Here is a 26,594-nt window from a genome sequence, read left to right on the forward strand (position 1 = left end):
ACTATAGAACATCTACTGTGCTACTGCCCATCTTTTCAAAACGAAAGACATGACCTCTGCACAGCTCTCAATCAGCTAGATAGAACACCATTCACCTTGAAGAAGATCTTGGGACCATGGCCTCGCATATCGCAGCTACAAAAGGCCACAAAAGCTCTGCTGCGATATTTGAAGGCTACTGGTTTGAGTCAGCGTTTGTGATCCGAACTGAGTGACCGAACGATATACCCAGTAGACTTTCTCTTCTTCTTTTATTCTTTCCGTCCCCTTTTCCCTTTCCCCAGTGTAGGGTAGCCAACCGGGCTCAGTCCTGGTTAACCTCCCTACCTTTCCTTTATCATTTGCTCTCTCTCTCTCTTATAGTCTCGCCGAGAGGCCCGACGAGTTGAGGTACTCGACGACACTTAGAAAGGCTGGTAGCTGATTACGACAGGGGAAGAGGATATCTTCCTGTCGTGAACATGGAAGCCCAGGCGGTGGAACTCTTGCAGAAGTCGGCCGCGGTACTGCAGGTGAGCAGGGCAGGCCAGCAGGAGGTGCTCCAGTGTCTCTGGTTCACCACAGGAGGCACAGGCTGGCGAGGTGGCTTTCCCAAGGAGGTGCCGGCGAGCTGCCGTCCGGTAGCAGCCAACTCGCAGTCGGAGCAGCAACGAGGCATCCCTTCGTAGGAGGCCGTGCTGTGGACGAGGCTGTGGAGGCCGGCCCAGGGATACCCGTTTGTCCGGGTGGCAGGCGATGATGTGCCGACGCAGCCTGTGTCTCGAGAAGTCTGCGGCCGTTACAGCAGGGCTGAGGGGGAGGCTTGAGTGGTGGGTACTTTTTGCGAGAGTGTCCGCCTCTTCATTGCCCGGGATTCCCACGTGTGCCGGTAGCCAATGCCGAGATAGTGAGCATCCTGCGTCCTGAAGGGCCGTCAGTCTTGAAGAAAGCAGCGCTACCCCAAGGCTAGCCCTGTCAGGGTTCTCCAGGCAGAGCATCGCCGCCTTGGAGTCGCAGAAGATGGCTGCCGGGGTTGCTGGTAGCTCCTCTGCAAGTAGGTTCACAGTAAGGTGGAGTCCTGCTAGCTCTGCTGCGGTAGAGCTTGCATGTCCCGGGAGACGGCACAGCTTGCTCTTTTGTAGGGCCGGTGCAACGCAGGCTGCTGTGGATGAGCCCGTTTCCGTTATCACGGATCGATCGACGAAGATGTGAAGGTGGTCCCCAAGTCTCTCTTGGAGCAGAGAGGCTGCGGTCTGCTGTAGGGCACATGTTGGGGAACGGTTCTTCGAGACACCTGGCAGCTCCGTCGAGATAGGGATTGGTGGTCGATGTGGTGGGCGAGGCTGTACAGCGTTTGCAGGCGTGTCCCCTATGACTTCCTTATAGAGGCCACACAGCCGTCCCATGTGTGATGCTGGCCGGGAGCGTAGGCGGGTCAGGAGTGCTTGACCATCTGCGGCATGGTGTAGGCGATCAATGTGTCGTAGCCCTTGTTGTAGGAAGAGTAATGACAGGGGCAAGGCACCTGCCTCAGTCAAAGTGGCGGCCACTTGTGAGGCTCGGGGAACGCCAAGACAGAGCCGTATTGCTGACCGATGCTGCAGCTCCAGTTTCCGCAGGCGGGGTGGGGGCCACGCCACAATAGGGAGGGCATACAGTAGCCGTGAAGTGACTGCAGCTTCAAATAGCTGCAGGGCCCAACTGATGGTACAGCCCTGTCCACGGGCAAGGAGCTGTGAGATCGCCTTGCGGACACGAAGCGCCTGAGCGCACAGGGCCTTGGTAGCCGGCAGCCAGGTCAGCCGATGGTCAATGCGCAGCCCTAGGTAGGTGACTGCCTTGTTCCATGGGATCTGGACGCCCTCCAGGCGCAGCCGGCCAGCTGAGCGGTGGGCTGATGCTCTGGGGTGCAGTAGCAAGGCCTCGGTCTTCTTGGCCGAGATGGTAAGGCCGATGCTGCACAAGTAGGCAGCCGCAGTGTCCAGGGCTCTCTGTAGGGCCGCACGTGCCTTGCGGATGTGTTGCGGTGGTCCCCGCACCCATAGGGCGATGTCGTCCGCGTAGATGGAGGACTGCACGGGGAAGTGAGAGTCGATCGGCAGGGCAGCAGGCAACCGTGCCATGGCCAGGTTGAAAAGGAACGGGCTCACCACTGACCCCTGTGGCACGCCTGCAGCGACTGCTCTTCGGGGTGCTCTTCGATTGACCCACACGTACCTTGAGGGTGCGGTTGTGCAGGAACAACGAAAGGAACTCCCGCAGGTTGCCACAGATGCCGAGGAGGTCCAGGCCCTGCTGGACAACTGCGTGAGGGAGGCTGTCGAAGGCAGCCTGTACGTCGATCAGCAAGAGCACCACGAGGTCCCCGCCGGCCTTGGCGTCCTCCAGGGTGGACACCATGTCAGCGATCGAGGACAACGAGGCACCATAGCAGCCGCCGGAGAAGAACGCCCCTCCTCCTTCGCCTGACACCCTGCCTCGCGTGCCACAGAATAGGGCATACATCTAGGCGGCGTTCCTCGCTCGCACACGCCAGATTGAACCTCGTTCGCCGGCTCACCCTCACACGTTTTCACTCATACGGAACCTCACGGCGACGGCAGAAATGCACCTGGAGTGTCCATGTAATTGCTGTCGCAATAAAATAGCCGTGCTTGCATGGGGTTAAATCAAGTTTGTCGAGTGATAGCACGGTTTCGCTTGCTTTGGGAAAGGACGCAGACGTTGTTCGGCGTCATCAGCAACGACCGCGTCTACAATTGCACTACGAGACAACACACAGACGCTGCTCGGCGCGGCAACAGCAGCGAGCGAATTGACGGCCTTCACGCTGCGTCTTGCTTCAACGCGAGCGTCGAAAGCACAGCGCATACGAAGCTACCAGCGCACGGCGCACTTTATACACATCGCAGATCACTTTGACGATGGGGCCCGCGCGACCGCACAATTTGTCGGCATCGCATATCGCTTTCTAGATATGGGCACCCACGCAGCAGTCCCAGGTAGTGGCTGAGCATTCTTGAATGTCAGATGTGCGGAACCAGGCGTTTTCTAGGTTTGTACCTGGAGTAGCGAAGCTATCGCTCTAAAAATTAACGACTCCAAAAAAGCATCTGTTCTATTGTGGGCTGGCCACTGAGGGGGAAAAACACCGTCGGGTCGAGCATGTTTGAGGGAAGAGAACAGAAATGCGTGGATCTGAAGAATGGTAATGCCTTTGATAACTTTTAATAATTATTCAATCGAGGAAAATGGCTCATTAGTAGAGGAAATGAAATCTAATTTTTTTAAATCAAATTCCGCTCCCGCAATGCGACGCGGGGTCGTCAGTGTAGCTTTACAGATTTCATGGTATTTTTGTGCATTAGTGCCCTTTCTCTTTTCGGGGCGATTTCTCTAACGATAGAACGCGAAATATTCTGCTCTCTATTTCACTGCTTCTGAACAGATGCCAAGGAACGTTGCACTTACCATAACGTATGGGGTAGAGCCCCGTGAGCAAAGCAGCCCGGGAAGGGGAGCACAGCGGCTGCGCGTAGTAGCCGTTGAGCAAGACTCCATCCCACGCCAAGGCGTCCAAGTTGGGCGTCGGGATCTGTCTGGACCCGTGGAAGCTGACGTCATCCCAGCCCTGAAACAACGCGGCTCTGCCACTGTCGTGGTTTCGTCGCGATACACAAGCAGCGCGTGCGCACGCACGGCTCCCCGAGTTTGCCGTTTATAGCTACAAGTCATGCCATGAATCTATATTGAATTGGTGGTTCTCTAACAGACAGGCTGGCAGCACAATGAAGGTAGTGCAGGCCACGGAGCGAGGGAAAATAGGGCAGCCAGGCATTCATTAAGAGTAATGTGTTCATTGAAACAAAAACAATTAAAAGAATTATAAAAGAAACCGGACACTCCTGTACCACTAGACAGACTGCGTGACAACTGGCTGATTCTGACCGATTGACCGACGATAGAAAGCAACAGAGTAATAATTAGATACGCCGCAGCAGAGGGCGCCCTATTCAGTTTGACCAGCAGAGCTTCTTCCACTACATGCTTTCCCGTTCAAATTAATCCAAGCGCCCACTATATTAGCTCAAACGCCAGTCAATTTATTTCAGGTGGCACACATTTATCCCAAGGCCAAAAAATGTAATCTACGCGCCACGTATTGTAATGCTAACGCCAGTGAAGTTAATCCAAAGATGCATTTGTTGAGGTGTTCTAGGATGTTTAATATAACGACTAAATGTTATAATTTTGCGTCTACCAATGATAACTGAAGAGACTTCTTGAAGAGCGCTGCCATGTGACAACGAAAATGCCTTACCATGCGAAACATAATCGAAATAATGCACTGTTATAGACCTTTTATTATTGCCATGAACAGCTCATGCGAAACGCACCTGTTTGATGGCATAGAAAGAAATGGGCATCCTGCACCGAACCTTTGATTTCTAAACCTGGTAAAAACAGGCTGAAAAGAGCGTCACGTCACTTCTCATCATTTTGTTTTCTTCACGCCTCGTTGACATGGATATCAAATGAACGAGCTTCGAACAACCCCTGCGATTACAACCACGTAGCGCATCTAAGGTCTCGTGGAAGAAGGCGTCACGGTAATTCACGTAACATTCGCCAGCCTCTTCCTGATTTCCAACCATATTGACATGGATATTAAACGATCACGCTTCGAAGGAGCTCTGTGATAGCAACCACGCAGACCACGTCAAACAATGTGGTAAAGGATGTCACGAGACCTAGCGAACTTTCGGTAGCCCACATGCGATTCACAAATACCCTGACACAGGTGTCAAACCAATGGGAATCGCAAAAGCTGCGCGATGGTACAACAAATATGTTGCAACAGAACTGCTTGTTGGCCTAGTTGGTGCTGGCTAAAAGACATGTTTTTTGCCTCAGTTTAACACACATAGAAGAAATACACATAAAGACAACACGGGCGGCGCGGTATGCTGTACCCATTGCCTTTTCTGCCCCCGTCAAACTGGGTCGACTCTGTTCGAGAACCACTCGCGAGGAGACCGGTTCGCAAAGCTGTGGCAAGAAACATGGCACGTCCTACGGGCGATGCGCTACGGGCCTGGTGTATGAAATTCCCCTTGAGGGCGGCAAGTCCTATATAGGACAGACTGGACGCTGCATAAATGAACGATCCAGGGAACACGAACTAAATCTAATGAAAGATGGCGTGGCACATTTGCCTCCGCACTGCAAGGCCTGCATGTGCAAACCACGTTTTTCTGAGATTAAGATTCTTGGCAGAAGTAGATTTCAAACAGCACGTGAGTTAATGGAAGCTGACTATATAAAAAAAAGAAACGTACAAATTGCATTAGCGATACATCTATCATGCTCTACAAATCTGAAACTAGATTGTTTGACAGCTGGCTAACGTAGATTTGTGAACAGCCAGCACATGCATGTATGTGTATATATATTCATGGGTCACAGCTCAAATTAAACCAGTTAGAAGTGCCGCCCGTGTTGTCTTTATGTGTCTTCCTTTGGTGTGTGTTAAATTACGGCAAAAAAAAAAACATGCCTTTTAGCGATGGTAAAACGTAGTGAACGTCAAACCACGTGGTAAAGGCTGTCTCGTGACCTCACGTATTTTTCGCTAGCACACGCGTGATTCCCTACGATATTCACATGGATATCAAAATATCAAACGATCGGGCTTCGAAGAAGCTCTGCGATGATTGGTATACACACATTGCGTATGTCAGACCAGGTGAAAAAGACGCACGTGACATCATGTAACTTCCACAAGCCCGTGGGTAATTCGCAAGCATGAAGACATGGATATCAAAGGAACGGGAAAATAAAGAAAAGCTATGCAATGGTACCCACATAGAGAACGTCAAATCACGTGGGAAAGAGCGTCAGGTCACCTGACGTATCTTTCTCTCGCCCATGCGTGATTCCCAAGCACACTCACATGTGTTTCAAACGAACTGACTTCGAACAAGCTCTGCGATGGCCCGCACGTCACGCACGTAAAACGACGCAGTAAAGGGTGTCAGTGACATTATGTAACTTTCTCCAGGCTCCTGGGTCATTCCCAACCATACTGACATGGATACCAAACGAACGGTCTTCCAAGAAGCTCTGTCATGGCACCCACGCAAGACACGGCAGACCAGGTGGTAAATGGTACCACGTAACCTAGCGTAACTTTCGAAAGCCCACACATGATTCACAGACAGACTGACAATGGTATCAAACGAACGAAAATCGCAGAAGCTATGCGATTAGAAGAGGCTGTGCGATGGTACCAACGAAGAGCACGTCAGACCACGTGAAAAGGAAAGTCACGTTGCTCGGAGGACTTTCTCGAGTCATTGGGTGATTCACAAACATACTGACATGCATACTAAACGAACGGGAATGGAACAGCCAGTGCGACTGTTTCCACGCAACACCACGGAAACGGAAGTGAAGAGAGCGTCACGTGACTTCACGTGATCGTAGAATTTGCAACTATTTCAGTCTTCTTGTCAGGAAACACACCCAAAAAAATGCAGGCTTTACCAACTCAGTCCTATCAGTACCAGATCGCTTTCAAGGTAAATTTGTGACGCCATGATACCCCACGTCAATCGGTTCAGTAGTCGGTCACGTTCAGTGCAGAGTTTCGTGAAATCACGAGACGTGCTTTTCACCTCCGTTTCCGTGGTGCTGCGCAGGAACAGTTGCGCAGACTGTTCGACTCCCGTGCATTTAGTATGCGTGTCAGCATGTTAGTGAATCATGTAATGAATGGAGAAAGTCCCGTGAGGTTACGTGACACTCCATTTCACCTGGTCTGCCGTGCTGTTCATGGCTACTAATGCAGAGCTTCTTCGAAGGCAGTTCATATGATATTCATGTCAATATGGCTGAGAAGCATCTATGGGCCTTCAAAAGTTAAGTGAGGTCAGGTGATACCCAAGGTCTTCCCGTTTGTTTCATATCCAGGTCGGCATGATTGGCAATTGTTCATGGGCGTGCGAAAGTTGCGTGACGTTACGCGACTCTGGAAAAGAAAATGATCAGATGTCACGTGACCCTCTTTTGAGCCTGTTTGTATCTGCTTTAGAAATCAACGGTTTGTTGATGGATCCCCTTTGTTTCAATGCATGTCAGCAAATCCACCAAATAGCTGAGTTTTGCCGCCTTATTCATGGCAACATTATAGTACCTACAGCAGTGCCTTATTTCTATGATTCGTCGCGCGGGAAAAGCACTTTTGTTGTAACGTGACAATGCTCTTCAAGAAGTCTCCTCAGTTATTTTAGGTGGCTGCAAAATTATAACATTTCGTCGTTATTTTGAACTTCCTAAAATACTTCCGCAAATGTATCTTTGGATTATCCTCCCTGGCATTAGGATACGTGACGCCTAGAATAAGTTATTTGGCACTGGGCTTAAATGCGTGGCACCTGGATTAAATTGACTGCCGCTTGGAATGAAATAGCTGACGCTTGGATAATTTTGAGCGGGAAAATCTGTAATACCGAAGTTTAATCTCACAAGGCCCAACGTATCACTTCTTATATGTTGATTTGATCCTTTGATGTTAGTGAATATAGTGCATTCTGCGCGTGCTTAGCATACATGTGTGCGATTGTTTTTCTGCCACTCGCTTTTTTAATGCAACACATGATGTAGGGATATAGGAAGCTCTCAGCAAGGTCACGCAAGGTTGTTTTCGTTTTTATTGCAATAGCAATTACATGGACAGTCCAAACAAATGTTTGCCGTTGCCATCGGTGTCGGCGTCACCATAAGGTTCTGTGTATAGTTAGGTATATGTAAGCTATACGCAATGGCATTGAATCAATTATGGGGTTTTACGTGCCAAAACCACTTTCTGATTATGAGGCACGCCGTAGTGGTGGACTCTGGAAATTTCGACCACCTGGGGTTCTTTAACGTGCACTTAAATCTAAGTACACGGGTGTTTTCGCATTTCGCCCCCATCGAAATGCGGCCGCCGTGGCCGGGATTCGATCCCGCGACCTCGTGCTCAGCAGCCTAACACCATAGCCACTGAGCAACCACGGCGGGTATTTATACGCAATGGCATGCTTCATGACATGTGGTATAAACGGTTTATATTGCCACACCATTCTATAACCAAGTTGAATTTTGAGAATATGAGCCCCCAAATAAATGGCATGAAAGAAAACTCCTACAGCGCATGCCTTTTATCTTAAATGTTCTCATACCTAAATATGAAAAGTGCAAAACAATAACACGGATGAAACCTGAAAATTATGTAATTTCTTTTGCGCAACTGTCCACAAACTCCGGGTTGTGCCCAGGAAAGAGCTTTGAAACATACCCGATACGATTAAAAAAAGACGTCGACTTTGATTACAAACATAAACAAAAATTGTCCATTGACAGGATCCAAACAAAGCACAACAGCTCATTTTTAGTTAGCTTACGTTTACTTCATATTCAATTCATATTGCCACTACAGTGACGAGTCTTACATTCGCGTAATATTATCACTTAGTAATGACGGTGAAAAAATCACCGCCCCTCCTAGTCCGTGAAGTTGGTCGAACAGTGAAGCTATGTTAGTTACACCGAGCATTACGCCAGCCAAGTCAGGAGAGGGAGAGAGACAAGGACAGGAAAGGCAGGGAGGTTAATCAGACGGGTTTGCTACCCTACACTGGAAGGGAATAGAAAGAGGAAAAAGGGAGAGCGTAAGCACTGAGTGCGTGTGGGAGGATGCACAGGGACACTACAAACAGTCCCTTAAGTCGGTGCACTTCAAGTAGTCTACTAGTGTACGAATCGCTTTTCATGCCAGTGATGGGTGTGGCGACGGTCCGAGCATCTTTGACTCGAGAAACTGTCTTGAGTCCAGTCTGTTTAAAGTTGTCCTCAGAGAGAGACGTTGTACATCGTAGCGAGAGCAGGTACGCAATAGGTGCTCGATGGTTTCCTCGCACCGACAGGAGTCGCACACCGGGCTCTCGGCCATTCACATACGGTAAGAGTAGGCGTTCGTGAACGCCACTCCCAGCCACAAGCGGCGCAGGAAGGTTGTTTCACCGCGGGAAACGCTAGATGGCAGCTGTAGCCGTAGCATGGCGTCCATCTTACGCAATCGGTAATTGAAGGCACCTGAACTCCAGAGATATTGAGACTTTTTGCGTGCAAGTAGGCGAAGTTTCCTGGCAACGTCCGACCTCACCAAAGGTTTTGAACGCGTCTGGGTGTCTTCACGGGCAGGCAGGGCAGCCTTGTCGGCAAGGTTGTTGCCGACAATGCCACAGTGAGCAGGCATCCATTGAAAAATATTGTTGTGCCCTCTTTCCAGAACATAGTGGTGCACTTTCCTAATGCCAGATATCATCTGCTCGTAAGTTCTGCGGTGTAATGCAGACTTGATGCTGTTAAGAGCTGGCTTAGAGTCACAATATACGACCCCTTTCTCTGTTGGCTCTTCGGTGACGTACGTCATAGCGGCAGGGAGAGCTGCAAGTTCTGCCGACGTATATGTAGTCATATATGACAATTTTAATCTAACTCTATCTTGCTTAGCTGGAAGGACGAATGCGGCAGCAGTTGAGCTGGCAGGTGAGGTCGAACCGTCGATATATATATATATATATATATATATTGTTACGAAGAAATGGTTTTATTTACAGGAGATGCACGATGATCGTAGCGTGATCGCAGCGCAGCCCTGCATCTGAAATTCCTCGTTCTCTTCGTCTTCTCTTTCTTTTCTTCTTGTCCGTGCCTTTCGTATCTGTTACATTTCCCCGCAAGCAGACGAAGCCCGTGGGGCGAGTCAGGATGCACAAGCAGGGTAGAAAGGCTTCAGGCGAGCAATATGAGTCAGCTGAGTTCTGCTTGAATCGCCGACCATTGCACAGTAGGCGAGCTATGACGTAAGTGAGTTCGCTCAGGCGGTCCACAACTACAAATGGGCCTGAATATTGTGACAAGAACTTTTGGCACAATCCACGCTTGCGTTGCGGTGTCCAAAGAAGGACTAAGTCACCTTTTTCCAGCGATACTTGTACGTGACGGTCGTCGTATCACTCTTTCAAATGACTTTGCGAGGCCAGAGCACGAAGACGAGCTATTCGACGCGCTTCTTTGGCGAGACACAGTCTTCGATACAGAATCATCACTGTACAGAACGAAGGGTAAGAAAGTGTCCAGAGGGCTTCGCGGTAACCTTGCATACAGGAGATGAAATGGGCTATAGTTCGTGGTTTCGTGCTTCGCCGTGTTGTATGCGTAAGCGATGAAGGGCAGCACATCGACCCAGTTCTTATGATCGTTAGGAGACGTACATGGCAAGCATGCTGGTCAGCGTTCTGTTTGTCCTTTCAACGAGGCCGTTGGTCTGTGGATGATACGGCGTGGAATGACGGAACTGTGAAGTGCACAAACGAAGTAACTCTTCAATGGCATCAGCCGTGAACTGGCGACCACGGTCGCTGATGATGACCCGTGGTGGGCCATGACGAAGGACCACGGAACGCAGCAGGAAAACCGCCACGCAAGCAGCGATGGAAGACGGTATGGCTGCAGTTTCTGCAACCGTGTAAGATGGTCTACGCAGACAATTATTCAACAGTTCTTGTTGTTAGATAACGGGGATGGACCCAAAAGGTCAATGCCTACCTGCTCGAACGGCGTACTGGGCGGTGTCAATGGCCGAAGGGGACCCGGGGCTGCGGTGGTCGGTCGCTTGTGACGTTGGCACGTTTCACAACTAGCGACATAGCGCTTGGTTGTTTCGTGCATCTTGGGCCCGTAAAAACGCTCCTGCGCGTGGTGCAGCGTTCGTACGAAGCCGAAATGGCCGGATGTCACAGCGTCATGCATGGCGCGTAGAACGTCGGAGCGGAGACTCTCGGGGACAACAAACAGTAATTAGTTTTGTAGAGCAATTTAGCACGGACAGTAAAGCGACCGCTGCCTTTAGAAGTACGGGCGGCGACAAAAAGCGGATCGAGGGTAACATCATCCCGTTGTTCTCGCTGAAAGTCTGCAGCGTCAGGGAACGTAAAAGTAACAGCAGCGAGACAATTGTCAAAATTCTCAGCATCGCAGTCAGTAGTCGCAAGAGGAATCCGAGAGAGGCAGTCTGCGTCAGCATGACGACGGCCACCCTTGTACGATACCACAAAGTCGTATTCCTGGAAGCGCAGCGCCCAACGTTCGAGGCGTCCAGAGGGATCACGCAAACCAACCAGCAAGCATAAAGAATGATGGTCGGTGATAATCTTGAATGGTCTACCGTAAAGATCCCATCGAAACTTTTGTATGGCGAAAACGGCTGCCAGGCATTCCTGTTCCGTAACCGTATAATTGCGTTCAGATTTGCTCAGGAAACGGCTGGAATATGCGACAACATGTTCTGCGCCACTGTGACGTTGTACAAGCACCGCTCCTATCCCGATTCCACCAGCACCAGTGTGAACTTCAGTCGGGCAAGATGGATCGAAGTGACGCAAGAGGGGTGCTGACGTTAGTATAAACTTCAGTTGAAAGAATGATGCGTCACACTCTGGTGTCCAATTGAAGGATTAATTTTGTCGCAAAAAACTTTTCAACGGGTAAACGATGTCGGCAAACCGGGGAACAAACCACGAAAATACGAACATAGGCCAATGAATGAGCGAAGTTCTCGTACTGATTGTGGTGTCTTGAAGGAGCTCACCGCTTCAATCTTACGAGGATCGGGTCTGACGCCATCCTTGTCGACTAGGTGTCCCAGGACCAGTGTTTTGACGATCGCCGAACCGACACTTTTTTCAGTTTAGTACCAGTCCAGCTTTCTCAGTGCAGTCGAGAACGAGGCTGAGGCGTTCGTTATGTTCTTCAAACGTGCGACCAAAGATTACAACATCATTTCTGTGATGTAAATGTTCTTAAAATGGTTTACAAGGCACTTGGGGAATCGATCATAAAGTACGGAATAACAATTTATGGCTTTGCTTCTTCTAGTAGACTTAAGATAACCGCATCCTAAAAAAGAATTGCCTATAGCCTCTCGTATGGCACACTTGGTCACGGGGAAGATCTCTTGATGTACCAGTCAGACATCTTTGTCGAGCAACAAGTTTTGTTCGACGCCATGTGCAAAAGTTATTTTTCTACTAAATTCAAAAACTTGAACTTGAAATCTCGCAGCTGACGTCAGACAGAAAAATATGTGGTACCTCGTGTGTACACAAACTACGGCAAGAGAACTCGTGCTTTCTACGTGCCGGCTAATTTCAATAAATTGAATGAGAATGATATAGCGGGAACATTTAAACAAATAAAGTCACATTTAAGGTCATGCGTGATACGTAATGTCCATATTCTTTGAAGTTTTCTTCGGGATTTGAAGCATGCGAACCTGAGTGCGAAATCATCTCTAATGTCAATGTGTTTTTTTTCCTGTTGATGCAATAATATCTTTTGTTCAAATAGTATCTTTTGTTCACTTTTTGGAATATCATTTTTTTCCTATATTTTTTTATTCATTTATTTATTTGTACACATATCAGTACTACCAGCTGACTGCCCAGCCTCGCACACAAGCAATGTTGCTTATGCGGGCTGGATCTGTAACCATGACGTGACTGGATCTAATAAATATTATTATTGTTATTATTATTATTATTATTATTATTATTATTATTATTATTAACATCATCGAGGTAACACATGCATATCTCCCACTTTAGACCACGTAGTACTGTGTCCATGAATCTTTCAAAGGTGGCAGGAGAATTGCAAAGGCCAAAAGGCATAACATTAAATTCGAATAGGCCATCTGGAGTCACGGAAGCGGTCTTTTCCTTGTCGGCAGGGTCCATAGGTATTTTCCAATACCCAGATCGCAAATCAAGTGTTGAGAAGTAAGAAGCAGCGTGTAAGCAATCAATGACGTCATCGATTCGCGGTAGTGGATAGGCATCCTTCTTCGTCACTGCGTTTAGATGCCTGTAATCCACGCAGAATCTCCAGGAGCCATCTTTTTTTCGGACCAGAATTAGTGGAGTTGCCCATGGACTAGATTCTTGAACGACACCTTTGTTCATCATCTCCTTGACTTGCTCTGCAACAACTTTGCGCTCGGACGATGACACTCGGTAGGGCTTCTGGCGGATGGGGTGTGCTGAGCCGGTATCTATTCTGTGACGAGCGCGGGACGACGGTAAGTGAAGGGGTGCATCTCCATGTGTGAAGTCGAATGCAGCCTCATGTCTGGCAAGGACTTGTACCAGTGCTTGCCATTCCGATGTACCGAGAGCCTTGCTGATCATGCCAAGCATTAGCTCTTCAGAATGGCGATTATCGCAAAGAGAGCAAGCTGTAGAGGCATCCGTAACTAGTGCCGCTATTGAGCTAGATGCGGCTTCATCGAAGAGAGCGATTTTCATACCGCGAGGAAGGACAACCGGCGTGGCGGAACAGTTCAGCGCCCACAATGTGGCGACTCCTTTCGTCATGCACACGACAGAGCAGGGCACAAGTATATCTTTTTTAGCACAGTTTATGCGGAGAGGCCTAACTACGAGGTCAACACAATCAGCGTCAATAGTAGTTGCAGAAACACGAACGGGCGTCACTTCATCAAGGTGCAATCACTTCATCAAGAACACTGAGTTTGTCTGTGTCCCTGTCTTCACAACCCGAGCTTTGTTCGGAATGTGCTGATATAAATAACTTGTTCAATGATATTTCGCCACAACCACAGTCTACGGAAGCGCCGCACTGTTCAAGAAAATCGGTACCAAGAATAACGTCATGCGAACAACGAGAAAGAACAAGGAATTCCGACACGAACACTTTCCCAACCAACAAAACACTCACAGCACAAACACCAAGGGGTTGAAGCCACTCGCCGCCTACTCCACGAAAGGTTATACCGTCGATCCAAGAAAACAGAACTTTGTGGCCTAGCCGGTTTGTGAAAGCGAGGCTCATCACAGATACAGTCGCCCCAGCATAAACTAATGCCATGGTCGGTATTCCGTCAATCGAGACATTCACTTTGTTTTTGAACATCACAACAGGCACAGGTATTTCTTGCAAAGACCGTCCGGCGACCACACCTCCACTGACCGCGGATGCTAGTTTCCCGGCGGTGGTGAGGAAGAACGGCGCCCATGGGACGGAGAGCGACGGGGACGGTTATTTGGTGGCGTCAAACTCCGCTCAGATGCTGGCGAATCGCTGCGTCTGGTCTCATGTTAGAAGTGGTCCATTGGGAGCAAATCGGTCGTCCGCAAGTGATACGAAGTACGAGTTCTGGGTGGCGAGAACATCGGTGGTGTCCTACGTGATTGACGGCCTTGGCGACAATACCGAGCTATATGGCCTGTGGAACCGCAGTTGTAGCACACGAGAGGGTTGCGGTTCACAGCGTCTTCCTCGAAACGAGTGGTAGGCGGCTGCGGTCGGCGAGAAAGAATGCTGTCATGTGGATAACGTGTCTCTGCTGCTTGCTGAAATCCGTTATATCGTTCATAAGTCGCGTCGTGATAGTAGGGTCGGTGCTGTTCTTGTCGCGGCCTCACAGAAGTCACAGGGCCTCGAGGGTCAAAACGCGGCTGCTTCGTTGTGGCCGAGCATCATGAGTAGGGCCTCTGTGGCTCTACTTATGACGCTCTGTGGACGTGGCTGCTCTCGGGGCGCGAGTTCATAATCGTCAGTGCCGCTCGCCGCAGGATACGGGGACAAGGATGCCACGTTTGGTTCGAAATCTGGTGATAGGCGGAAGCTATGAGTGCCTGGATGTGTCACTTGCGCGTGCAGTCTGAGCTCTTCCCGAACTATTTGTCGGATCGTTGATGCCAGATCGAAGGGCTGGTTGCTGTCCATGCTTGCAACTGTCGTCACATTGGCTAGCCTGCCAAACTTCGGCGTGATGCGCCTTGTCTTCAGTTGCTGGAAAGTACGACAGTGCCGAATGATGTCAGCGACAGAAGCCAGGTGGTCTTTTGCGATGAGGAAATTATAAGCATCCTCGGCAATTCCTTTTAGGATGTGCCCGACTTTGCCTTCCTCGGACATTCCAGAGTCCACCATCCTACACAGTTTTATTACTGCCGCAATGTAGGTCGTGCAGGTTTCGACTGGCACTTCCGCACGTTGCAGTAGCGTCTGTTCTGCCCTTTTCTTTTTCGTCGCGGAGTCGCCCAATCGCTTTTTGATTTCCGACACAAATCTTCCCCATGTTGTGAGCGTTTCCTCGTGATTGTCGAACCACAACAACGCAGTATCCGCTAGAAAGAACACGACGTTCGAAAGCTGAGAAGCGCTGTTCCACTTGCTGGCGCCACTCACCCGGTTATAACGGATGAGCGATTCCTCGACGTCTTCGTCCGATCTTCCGGCGAAGGGACGCGCATCTCTCAGTTGTAGAACGGAATTGGTCGGCGCAGCAGTTGGATTGGGCCGTTGTTCGACTGCGTCGTGGGACATATTCAACGCCGGCGGATGCGGTGGGAGTCCAGCAAGGCGACGGCTCCGTCGGAGAACTTGTGGTTCAGCCTCCGTCTGCGGGTGTAGATTACCCCGCACCTTCCACCACAACTATTACGAAGAGTTGCGAAGAAATGGTTTTATTTACAGGAGATGGACGATGATCGTAGCGTGATCGCAGCGCAGCCCGGCCTAAAACTCCTCGTTCTCTTCGTCTTCTCTTTCTTTTCTTCTTGTCCGTGCATTTCGTATCTGTTGCAATATATATATATATATATATATATATGTATATTGCTACGGGATAGTATTACCAATGACGCAGAGCCGAACAGTAAGAAGACGACGACGACGATTAGAAGCGCTAGCGCGGGCTGTTGCCTCTTGGCCAAGCGCAGCGTATTTTATTGTAAATATACTTGTACATAGCTTTTCGCCTGCGTCTTCCTCCGTAACATATCTGTTGGAGGTGGACGTTCCCTGTACCTCGTCACGGAGCTTCGCAGTGGACGGTACGTCGAGCCTTCCTTCGTGGCTCCCGGCGACGACAACCCGACTCCGCCGGCTCCGACACCTGCTGCCACCTCGACGACCTACATCACTCTCCCCACTCCCCGTCATCCTGGCGTATTCTCGGGCAAAGATGGGGAAGACGTCGATGACTGGATCAGCCTGTATGAACACGTAAGCCGCAATAACCGGTGGGACCCTACTATTATACTCGCCAACGTAGTATTTTACCTCGGTGGCACACCTAGAGTTTGGTATCGCACGCACGAGGATGAGCTCACCAGTTGGGATTCACTCAAGACACAGCTTCGAGACTTGTTCGGCAGCCCCTACGGTCTCCAACTTGCCGCGCAGAAGGCGCTTTCCGGCCGTGTGGAGACGTCAACAGAGCCCTATGTCACGTACATTCAGGACGTCTTGTCTCTGTCCCGCAAAGTTCACACCCGCATGACTGAGTCCGACAAGGTTGCCCACATCCTCAAAGGCATTGCCGATGACGCCTTCAACTTGCTCGTTTGCAACAACGTAGCGACGGTGGATGCTGTTATAAAAGAGTGCCGCCGCCTGGAACTCGCTAAAAGCCGACGTATTGACCAGCAGTTTGCCCGTCTGCCCAACACCCCAGCGACATCTTCCTGTGCCGACACTCCTCGTCCCAACAACAGTGCCGATGTCACCAGGATCGTCCGGCGTGAGATCGAGGCCGCCTATCCGGCTGCCTTCGACTCCAGTCCCACCAACACATCTGCAGTCACGGTCTTACTGATCCAGGCAGTTGTCCGCCAAGAGTTCGAAAACATGTGTCTTCGCACCATCTGCTCAGCCCATCGTCCTGATACCCACCCGGCTTCTTCGATTCCGCCCCGTCCCGCATCTTCTTACCCACCAAGTTTCCGCTACCCATCTGAATGGCGCACTGCTCACGACAAGCCCATTTGTTTCCACTGCCATCGAATCGGGCACATTTCTCGGCACTGTCGCAGTCGCTGGAGTTCCCCGACCCAGCCTACTTATAGTGCCTACTCTCGCCCCCCAGGTGGCCCTTCTCGTCCGTATGCCGCACGCTCCGATAACGCCGCCGCTGATTCTCCTGCACCGAACCGCTCCTATTCTCGTTCGCCTTCGCCCCAACGACGACAATCTCGCTCTCTCCAGCCCCATCGCTCCTATTCGCCGACTCCCTTCGGACGCCGCTCCCAGCCGGAAAACTAGATGATGCAGCGCCTCGAGGTGACGCTGCATTGCTCCCAACGCCGCCAAATCCTCTACTGACGTTGCCCACTCATCTGAACCTTCTTGACGTGCAGGTCGACGGTGTTTCTGTATCTGTTCTTATAGACACTGGGGCGCATTTGTCAGTAATGAACGCTGACCTTCGTAACCGGCTGAGGAAAATAATCACGCCCGCCACGACGACGCCTGTTGTCCGTGTCGCCGATGGCGGAACAGCCCCCGTAATTGGTATGTGTACCGCCCGCGTCTCCTTCGCCGATCGCTCAACAATCGTGCTATTCACAGTCATCGCTCACTGTCCCCACGACATCATCCTCGGCTTAGACTTCCTCTCCGCACATTCTGCTCTCATCGATTTCCCCGCCAGTACTCTCCGCCTCGACCTGCCTGTTCTGGATGCCGCTGAACAACACCCTACTCGCCTCAGTTCCGTCGACTTCGTTCGCTTGCCACCTTCGGCACTGGCTTATGTTGACTTAGTGTAATCCCAACCAGGCCCCATCGCGGCTCCTATGCAAGACGTCCTCCTTACACACGGGATCACAGTACCTCATACAATTTTATCTATTACGGCGAATTGCGTCTGCCTGCCAGCGGTCAATTTTGGCTTGACGACACAAGTGCTGACACGCGGGATGTCTCTGGCCCAACTTTGCTCATTCGAGGATCACTCTGTAGCATCGATTTCAGTAGACGACCATTCAGCCGATCCTCCTCTACCGTCGCAGTCGGCAACTTGTACCATCGCCAACTTACAGAAAATGATTGCGCCCGACATGCCTTCCGAGCACGCTCGTGCGCTCTACCGCGTGCTGATTTCCTACCCAGATATTTTTTACTTTAACGATCGTCCTTTGGCCCAAACAACAGCTGTCAAACATCGCATTAATACCGGCGATGCCCCTCCTATTCATCGCCGCCCGTATCGTGTATCACCGGCTGAGCGTCAAGTTATTCACACCGAAGTTCGCAAAGTGTCTGCCAAGAACATTATTGAACCGTCATGTAGTCCATGGGCGTCACCTGTTGTGCTGGTAAAAAAGAAGGATGGCTCATGGCGCTTTTGCGTGGATTATCGGCACCTTAACAGGGTTACCAAAAAGGACGTGTATCCCCTACCTCGGATTGATGACGCCCTTGACTGCCTCCACGGTGCTCGCGATTTCTCCTCTATTGACCTTCGCTCCGGCTATTGGCAGATTGCCGTGGACGGCAATCTGCCAAAGGCAGACTGCCTTTGTAACACCCGACGATCTTTATCAATTCAAAGTGATGCCGTTTGGTCTATGTAACGCTCCTGCAACTTTTGAACGCATGATGGACTCCCTTCTTCACGGTTTCAAATGGTCCACGTGCCTGTGCTACTTGGACGACGTTATAGTATTCTCCCCAACATTCGCTACGCACCTCGAGCGCCTCTCAGCAGTCCTGGACGTTCTTCGGCGAGCCGGTCTGCAACTCATCGCATCGAAGTGCCAATTCGGCCGTCGCCAGATTACCGTCCTTGGACATCTCGTTGATGCGAACGGAGTGCAACAGGACCCAGGCAAGATCCGTGCTGTTACGCACTTCCCTGTTCCAAAGTGTGTCAAGGATGTGCGCAGCTTCATCGGCCTTTGCTCGTACTTCCGTCGTTTCGTGAAAAATTTCGCGGCCATAGCACGACCACTAACCAAGCTTTTGAAAAAAGACGCCCCTTTCCAGTGGGGCGATAACGAGGCCTCTGCATTCTCGCTTCTAATCGACCTTCTCACAACGCCTCCCGTTCTGACCCATTTCGATCCTATATGTATATGCGGTCGTGATACGTCTGGTGCAGTAACAGGACCGTGCGCTTAGATCATATGGTCTCCCGCGATGGCAATTGTTGCTGTTGTTAAGGTGCACCGAGGCAGCTCTAAATACGTGCGTAGGGTTTGACCTAGCATCCTCTCCAAAGAGCGAACGTTCGTCTTGCATGTATTTGACAAGACTGGTAGACTGTAACGTAGGAGTCCGAGAAACAGTATCCTGTACAGCTGCAACATAGCATGCACTGGTGTGCTCCAGCTTTTCCCGCAGAGAAATATGAAGGCCTCAGCAATGGCAACTAACTTCTTCAGATAGACGCAGTGAGTGCTCCACGAGAGGTTGCGGTCAATGATTACCCCCAGAAAGCGATGCGTCTTAACATAAGACAAAGCTTTATGCAATCATCCGAAGTTGGGAGGTCTTCGGTCTGTAACAAAAAGCACCTCTAAGTCAAATAGTCCCGAATACGTTGATACATCCGGCCACCAACTCCCACAGCCTCAAGTGAGTTCAGTATGGCCTCATGGGCGACGCTGCCGTATGCTCCTTTGATATCTAGAAAAAGTGCCACTGATAGGTGCTTGAGGCTTTTTTGTTCTATATCGTAAGTCTTTTGTTTCACCATTCTTTTCCCTCCCTCCGCTGCTGATGTGTTTCCGTGTCTCGGGCGCGCACTTTGGGATCGGCCTCACAGCGCTGCCGTTAAAACTCGGCATCTCTGGCGCGCAGTTCTGAGTCGGCCCTACGACGACGGGTCCGTTCACGAGCCAGCTCTCGCTGATGCTCGCGGTATGCAACTCCTTCCTCAGGAGTACGCACTACACGTGGTCTTCCCATAGCTGTAGCGTGGATGGAATGTGTGGAACCACTAATTCAAAGCTCCACTGGCGCAAGGCCTACCACTGGAGGTGTGGGCGTTGCAATCGCTTTGACGATTGGCTGGATTGGTCTTACGACTTACGTGGCTGCCCGCATTTCTTGCTGGTGCAAGAAGTGCCGGCAGCCACGCGCTCCTAGTTACCGCTTGTCAATCGCTCAGAACGGTTCGTTGGCCGCAAAGCGCCAGCATAACATTTGTTTCTTTCGCGGCAGGGTGGAACTAATCGTCGATAAATTCGATGCCGATATGGATCGACCGCCGAAAATGCACCGTGTGACAAACGTATAATATTTGCGTATAAGATAGCATTCTCACGGGGAAACGGTTCACTCCAGTCTCTTTACCCCTGTTGAGTTCTTTTCTTCACCCGGTAGGTCACATGGCCCCTTTTTAGCGAAGTCCGACAAAGATGGCACAGAGTCCGCATAAATAGCTTCGCTGTAAAACACAGCACAAGAACTGTTTTTAACTTCACGAACTTTTTATTGGGTGAAAATGTGCCCTCAGAAACAAAGGCCACTCAAAGAACAGCGATAGCGGCGAGTCGGCAGTCGTCTAAATCTGATCTACGTGGCAAGCGTGTCGACTTTTATACCTGAGTCATCGAACGTTCCAAAATAATCGCTAGTGGCCGCGTGTCTTCCAGAAAGTACTACACAATTCGCGCTGCGTATACAATCATGTTACACAAGGTTCGGTGACAACCGACAACGGATAGCACCATCGATAACATTCAAGAAACTTCCGATTCATGCAGGAACGTCCAGTGCTGAGCGATAACATTTGTTTGACGGTGAAACGCGGTCACCCGATAAAAGATAAACAAGTACGTTTGTCAGTGTTCCAACATGTTGCTGACGCATTCACAGGTTCGCCCTTATGGTGAAAACGTGATATTGCAACAGTGTGTAATGTTGGAAGAAGCGGACTTGGGCCGCTATCTTGTACACGTTCGAAAAGCCGACGTTCGCTTTCACCTCGCGCGATTGTCCAGGCTGCGCCGATATCGCGGCCTAGGCCAATCTAGTCCAATCGCGTGAGGCGAAATCGAACGTCGGCTTTTCGAACATGTACAAGATAGCGGCTTTGGATTATGGTCTTAAAGACGGCGAGGAGAATTTGGGCGCTCATTGGCTTCGGCGCTCATTGGCTCAGCCATTAAGAAGCTATTTAAATATAGCTGCTCTCCTTCCCGTAACATTTTTGGTGGGAATGCTGTATAGTCACCCACGCAAGACTGAGCCCCGCAGTGGGCGTAACTTGGTCGCCATTTCATCCGAAGGGGACCCTTCTACGGCGGCCCCGTCGACACCTCCGACGGTCATCCTGCCCCAGCCCCGCCATCCCGGGATGCTTTCTGGGATCGAGAACTTCGACGTCAAGGACCGGTTGCGGAATTGCGAATGGGTCAACGCACACACCAGGTGTGGTAGTGCTCTTAAGCTGTATACACAAAACAACACGGGTCTGCTTTGAGACTCACAAATAGATAACTAGTTGGTATGAATGCAAGCAGAAGCTCCGGGATTTGTTTGGCTAGCCCATAGGTCGCGAACGCGCTGCTCAGGAAGACCTTTCTACTCGTGCACAGACGTCCACTGAACCGTACGTGGCGTATGTTCAGGATGTTCTCGTTCTTTGCCGCAAGGTGGACGATAGCAGGTCAGTGGCAGACAAAGACAGCTGCGTCCTAAGCGGCATCGCGAACGGCGCGTTTAGCCTTCTCGTTTACAGAACTTAACGACGATTGTGGGTCCGCCGACCATCTGATCCACGAACCGTCCCGATTTCGCTGCCTCTGCTACCTCTGCCCTTGTTTGCCGGCGCCAGACGGTTCCTACTGGCGCTATTGCAACCTGGCCGAATGGCGCACACAGGACTATAGACCCACCTTGTTCTCTTGTTGGCCACATCTCTCGACACTGCCAAAGTTCCTGGCCAGCCCTCTCTCGACCAATATTTCCCGCCCATCACCGCTCCCCACTGAATCCTTGCCCTTCTGCACCTTCCACCGAGCTCTAAGATGCACCTGATAACGCTCGAGCCACTGGAACAAGCTGCTCCCATCACCACACTGTCGCCGCTCCCGCTCTCCCCTGTTGCGTCGCTCCCCGTCCCTAGCTTATGGTCGCTGCTCTCCGACGGGAAACTAACTGGTGCAGCTCCTTGAGGTGACGCTGCTCTCCTACTCCGGCCGGAAATTATTCTGCTGACGGACAAGGACGTGGAAGGTTTGCCCGTTACAGCACTCAACGACACTGGAGTGCAAATTTCCTACATGAGTACGGAACTCCCAAGGCGCCTGAAGAAAGTGCTCACTCTAGCTATGACTTGTGCGCCGCAGATCGCCGACGGTGGAACTCCGAGCAATGTATGCTGCGCCCGTCACACGCCACACGTCTGTTTTGTTTAGAGTGTTCGAACGCTGCCTTCACGATGTGATCCTCGGACTCGACGTTTTTTACCATCCATTCTGCTCTGATTGATTGTTCATTCGGTGTTTTGCAACTTGTCTATACACCACTTTCCGTTGACCTTCCTGCTGAAGTTCCGGCTCCACTTTGTTCTGCGGATTTTCGTTACCTCCAACATCAAGCTGCAACCTGCATCACTGTTTTACTCTGTTCACCTGCACGTGACCGAGACTATGGGATCGCTTCCGCAACTTCATTCTTACTTTACCACAGTGCCTACTTCCCACACACCATCGTTTCTGTAGCGGGCAATGAGACAGGTCTTCTCATTATCAACTTTGGACCATGCCCCCCAGTGCTTCCTCGGTACACGTCTCTTGCCACGCTGTCACCATCCCGCGAGTGCCATATTTCCTGTCTATTTGTGGAGCCGTCTTCGACCAGTGTTCGTACTGCGCCTTCGCCAGCTGCTCCACCCGACGACTTTCCAGAAGATGATTGCGCCGGACCTCTCACCTCAAGAAGCCGCGGAGCTCCGTGATCTTGATTCCTACTGAAACATTTTCGACCTGCACGATCGCCGGTTTGGTCAAACCATGGTTGTGAAGCATCGCATGAATATCGGCGATTGAACCTCTGTTCGCCGACGCCCATACCGAGTGTCACCCTTTTAGCGACAAGTTATCGAGGCAAAAGTTAACAAAATGCTTGCCAAGGGAATTACTGAGCACACTTCCAGCCCGTGGGCTTCCCCTGTTGTTCTGGTCAAAAAAATAATTATAACAGCTGGCGATTGTGCGTGGCCTATCGATACCTAAACAAGATCACCCAAAAAGATGCCTATCCACTTCCACGTATTAAAGACGCTCTGCATTGCCTTCACGGTACGACTTATTTTTCATCAACAGATCTTCGCTTTGGATATTGGCAAATTCCCGTTGATGAGCTGGAGTGTTAGAAGACCGAATTCGTCGAACCCGATGGATTCGGTAAACCCGATCAGTTTAGGATAAATTATTTTTCATCGTACAATCCCCCGGCGAACATTTACCGGATGATGGACATGCTCCTATGTGATTTTAAGTGATCTATTTGTTTGTGCTACTTGGACTACATCATCGTATTTTCGCCAACTTTCGCAACCCACCTTGAAGGTCTTTTATCTGTTCTTTCTGTTTTCCACACCGCTCGCCTGCAGCTCAATTCGTCCAAATGCCACTTCGGTCACCGTCAAATAACCGTGTTCGGACATCTCGTCGATTCGTCAGGCATTAATCCTGACCCGCAAAAGTCAGCGCCGTGCAGAATTTCCCCGTGCCGACCTGTGCCAAGGATGTTCGAAGCTTTATTGGCCTGTGCTCTATCACCTCCTCAAGGAAGACGTTGCTTTCTGTTGGGTTTTGAACAAGCTACTGCTTTCTCGGAACTCATCACGCTGTTCACAACGCCTCCAGTTCTCGCACGTTTTGACACCTCCGTTTCCAGTGAAATTCACACTGATGCCAGTGGTTACGGAATCGGTGCCATTTTGGCCTAGCGCCAATGTAGCCATGACCCCGTTATCGCTTACGCGAGCCGCCTCCTCTCTCCACCCGAGCGCAATTACTAGATTACCGAGCTTGAGGGGCTGGCATTCGTTTGAGTGGTAGGAAAGTTTCGACCTTACTTATATGGTCTACCATTTACAGTAACCACAGATCACCACGCCCTTTGTTGGCTTTCTTCACTTAAGAATCCTACCGGTTGTCCCGGTCGCTGGGCCTTACGCTTCCAGGAATTTACATACACTGTGGTCTACAAGCCGAGTCATTTACATCAGGGTGCCAACTGCCTGTCTCGTTATTCCATCGATGCACCGGATGCTCGAGTGGATGGCGTACCTATCAGCGTTCTCTCTCTGTTTCTTTCTCACAACCTTGAAAGACATTGGCACTGAACGAGGCCGTGATGAATCGTTACGGCAGCTGATCCAGCGCCTGCTTTCTGATCCGTTCGACCCTTCCCTTCGCGTGTTCGTGCTACAGAATGACACCCTATGGCCGCAAGATGCACTCCTCATGCACCCCGCAACATGCACGATGTTCCCACCGCTGCGCACCCTGGCATGCCTGGGACGTATGAGCACGTTCGGCGACGTTTTTTTTTTTTTTTTTTGGCCTGATCTCGACCGCTCTGTATGCGGCTGTCACTGCGTCAAGTCGAAAAAAGCACGCTATGCCTCCGGCTAGTATGCTGCAGCCTCTAGACATACCTACCGACCTTATTTGTCGCGTTGGCGTTGATTTTCTCGGGCCTCTTTTTGTATCCAATGCCGGGAATAAATTGAGTGCCGTCGCTACAGACTATGCAAACCACTCTGCCATTACAAGAGCCCTACCCACCAACGGCGCTACAGGCGTCGCTGACTTCTTGCTTCACGACGTCATCTTACACCACAGCCCACCTCAACAACTTCTCACCGATCGCGGCCGATACTTCCTAGCCAAAGTCATCCACGACTTACTTCGATCATACGTAATTAAACAAAAGCTTGCTACAGCCTACCAGAGTCAAACAAACGGCCTTACCGAACGCCTGAACCGGACAGTAACTGACATGCTCGCCATGTATGCTTCCTCCGATCATCAAGACTGCGACACTGCTCGACCATTTGTCACGTTTCCTTACAATTCCTCGCGCCACGACACAGGCGGCTACTCTCCCTTTTATCTTCTATTCGGCCGTGAGCCGACCTAGCCTTTCGAGACTGTTTTCCAACACACTCAATTCGCCAACAGAGTATGCTCGTGACGCCATAGCTATAGCGGCCCAAACATGCCGGATTTCCCGCCTTCGTCTCTCGGCTTCACAGAAAGGCCAGAAGTTCCGTTACGGCAAGCGCCATCACGACACGGACGACAACTAACCAGACGCCCTTGTGCTAGTTAAGTCTCCATCTCGGCGTGTTCGTCTTTCATAAAAGCTACTCTTGCGATGCTCCAGCCTTAGCCGCACCCTCCGCCAGGTGACGCCTGTGACATATGTAGTAACTCCTCTCGACGCAACGGCGCCTGTGCCTTCCTCTGACGTCATCCACCTTAGCCGCCTCACGCCGTTGTTCGCGTGAACAAGTGAGACACTCCAATGAGACGCACTGAAAAAGTTTACGCGGGGACACCAGGACAAGGCGAAAAAAACAAGGACGAACGCTAACTCATAACTGAAGTTTATCCCATACACATGCACAAATAAATAGAAGAACCGCAAAAGAACAAAACAAGGCTTTCCTGTTTATTTGTGCATGTGTTTGAATAAACTTCAGTTGTGAGTTATCGCTCGTGCTTGTTTTTTCTGGGCTTGTCCTCGTGTCTCCGCGCAAACTTTTTCAGTTTGCAATTCAACCAACTAGCCCTACTTTCTGCTCTCCAATAAGGTGCTTCTTCTGCCGGTGGTAATGTAACACCATGCAATATTGGAAGAAGAGGACTTCGATTCCGGTCTGAACGACGACCAAGAAGATTTGGGACTAACGCTCTTCGGCGTGCATTGCCTCAAACATTAAAAAGCTATATCAACATACATGCTCTTCTTCCAGTAACCATATTTTTGTTTCGTCTTCTGAAATAAAATTTTCGCTTGCAAATCCAACCAAGTAACGGTGCACTCCTAAACTAGACCTAACAATGTCTACCAAATCCACCGCCGTGGTTGCTTAGTGGTTATGGTGATGGGCTGCTAAGCACGAGGTCGCGCGATCGAATCCCGGCCACAGCGGCCGCATTTCGATGGGGATGAAATTCGGAAACACCGGTGTACTTAGATTTAGGTGCATGTTGAAGAACCCCAGGTGGTAAAAATTTCAGGAGTCCCCCCCTATGGCGGGCCTCATTATCAGAAAGTGTTTTTGACACGTAAAACCCCATAATTTCATTTTGCTACAATATCTCGATATTACGAGGATATTATTACCATTATCACCCTAATTATTAGCCTGTTTTTATGTCGACTGCAGGACGGAGGTCTCTCCCATGATCTCCAATTACCCCTGTCTCGCGCTAGCTGATTCCTGCTTGCGCATGCAAACTTCCTAATTTCATCACCCCACCTATTTTTTCTGCTGTCCTTGATTGCGCTTCCCTTCTCTAGGCACCTATTTTTCTTTCTGTCTTACGCTGTACAAGGCCTGCCGAGCTCCATTTTTTTTTCCTAATGTTAACTTAAAGATCGGCTATCCCCGCTTGCTGACCGATCTACACCGCTCTCTTCCCGTCTCTTAACGTTACGCCTAACATTTCTCGTTCTATCGCTCTTCCATACTTGGTAGATAAATAATTACATTGAAAGTGAAAATC

General features: G+C 50.3%; 1 protein-coding gene across 1 annotated transcript in view; it reads right to left on the reverse strand.

The window, feature by feature from the left end:
• The window catches only part of LOC126517910 (arylsulfatase B-like), a 307,571-nt gene that overhangs the window by 246,757 nt on the left and 34,220 nt on the right, over positions 1 to 26,594 (reverse strand). The window contains exon 3 of the mRNA XM_050167739.3: positions 3,451 to 3,610. Coding sequence (XP_050023696.2) covers positions 3,451 to 3,610 — 160 coding nt within the window. The remainder of the gene's footprint in view (positions 1 to 3,450; positions 3,611 to 26,594) is intronic.

Source organism: Dermacentor andersoni, chromosome 11 (genome assembly GCF_023375885.2).
Source record: "Dermacentor andersoni chromosome 11, qqDerAnde1_hic_scaffold, whole genome shotgun sequence".
In the NCBI taxonomy this organism is placed as follows: domain Eukaryota; kingdom Metazoa; phylum Arthropoda; class Arachnida; order Ixodida; family Ixodidae; genus Dermacentor; species Dermacentor andersoni.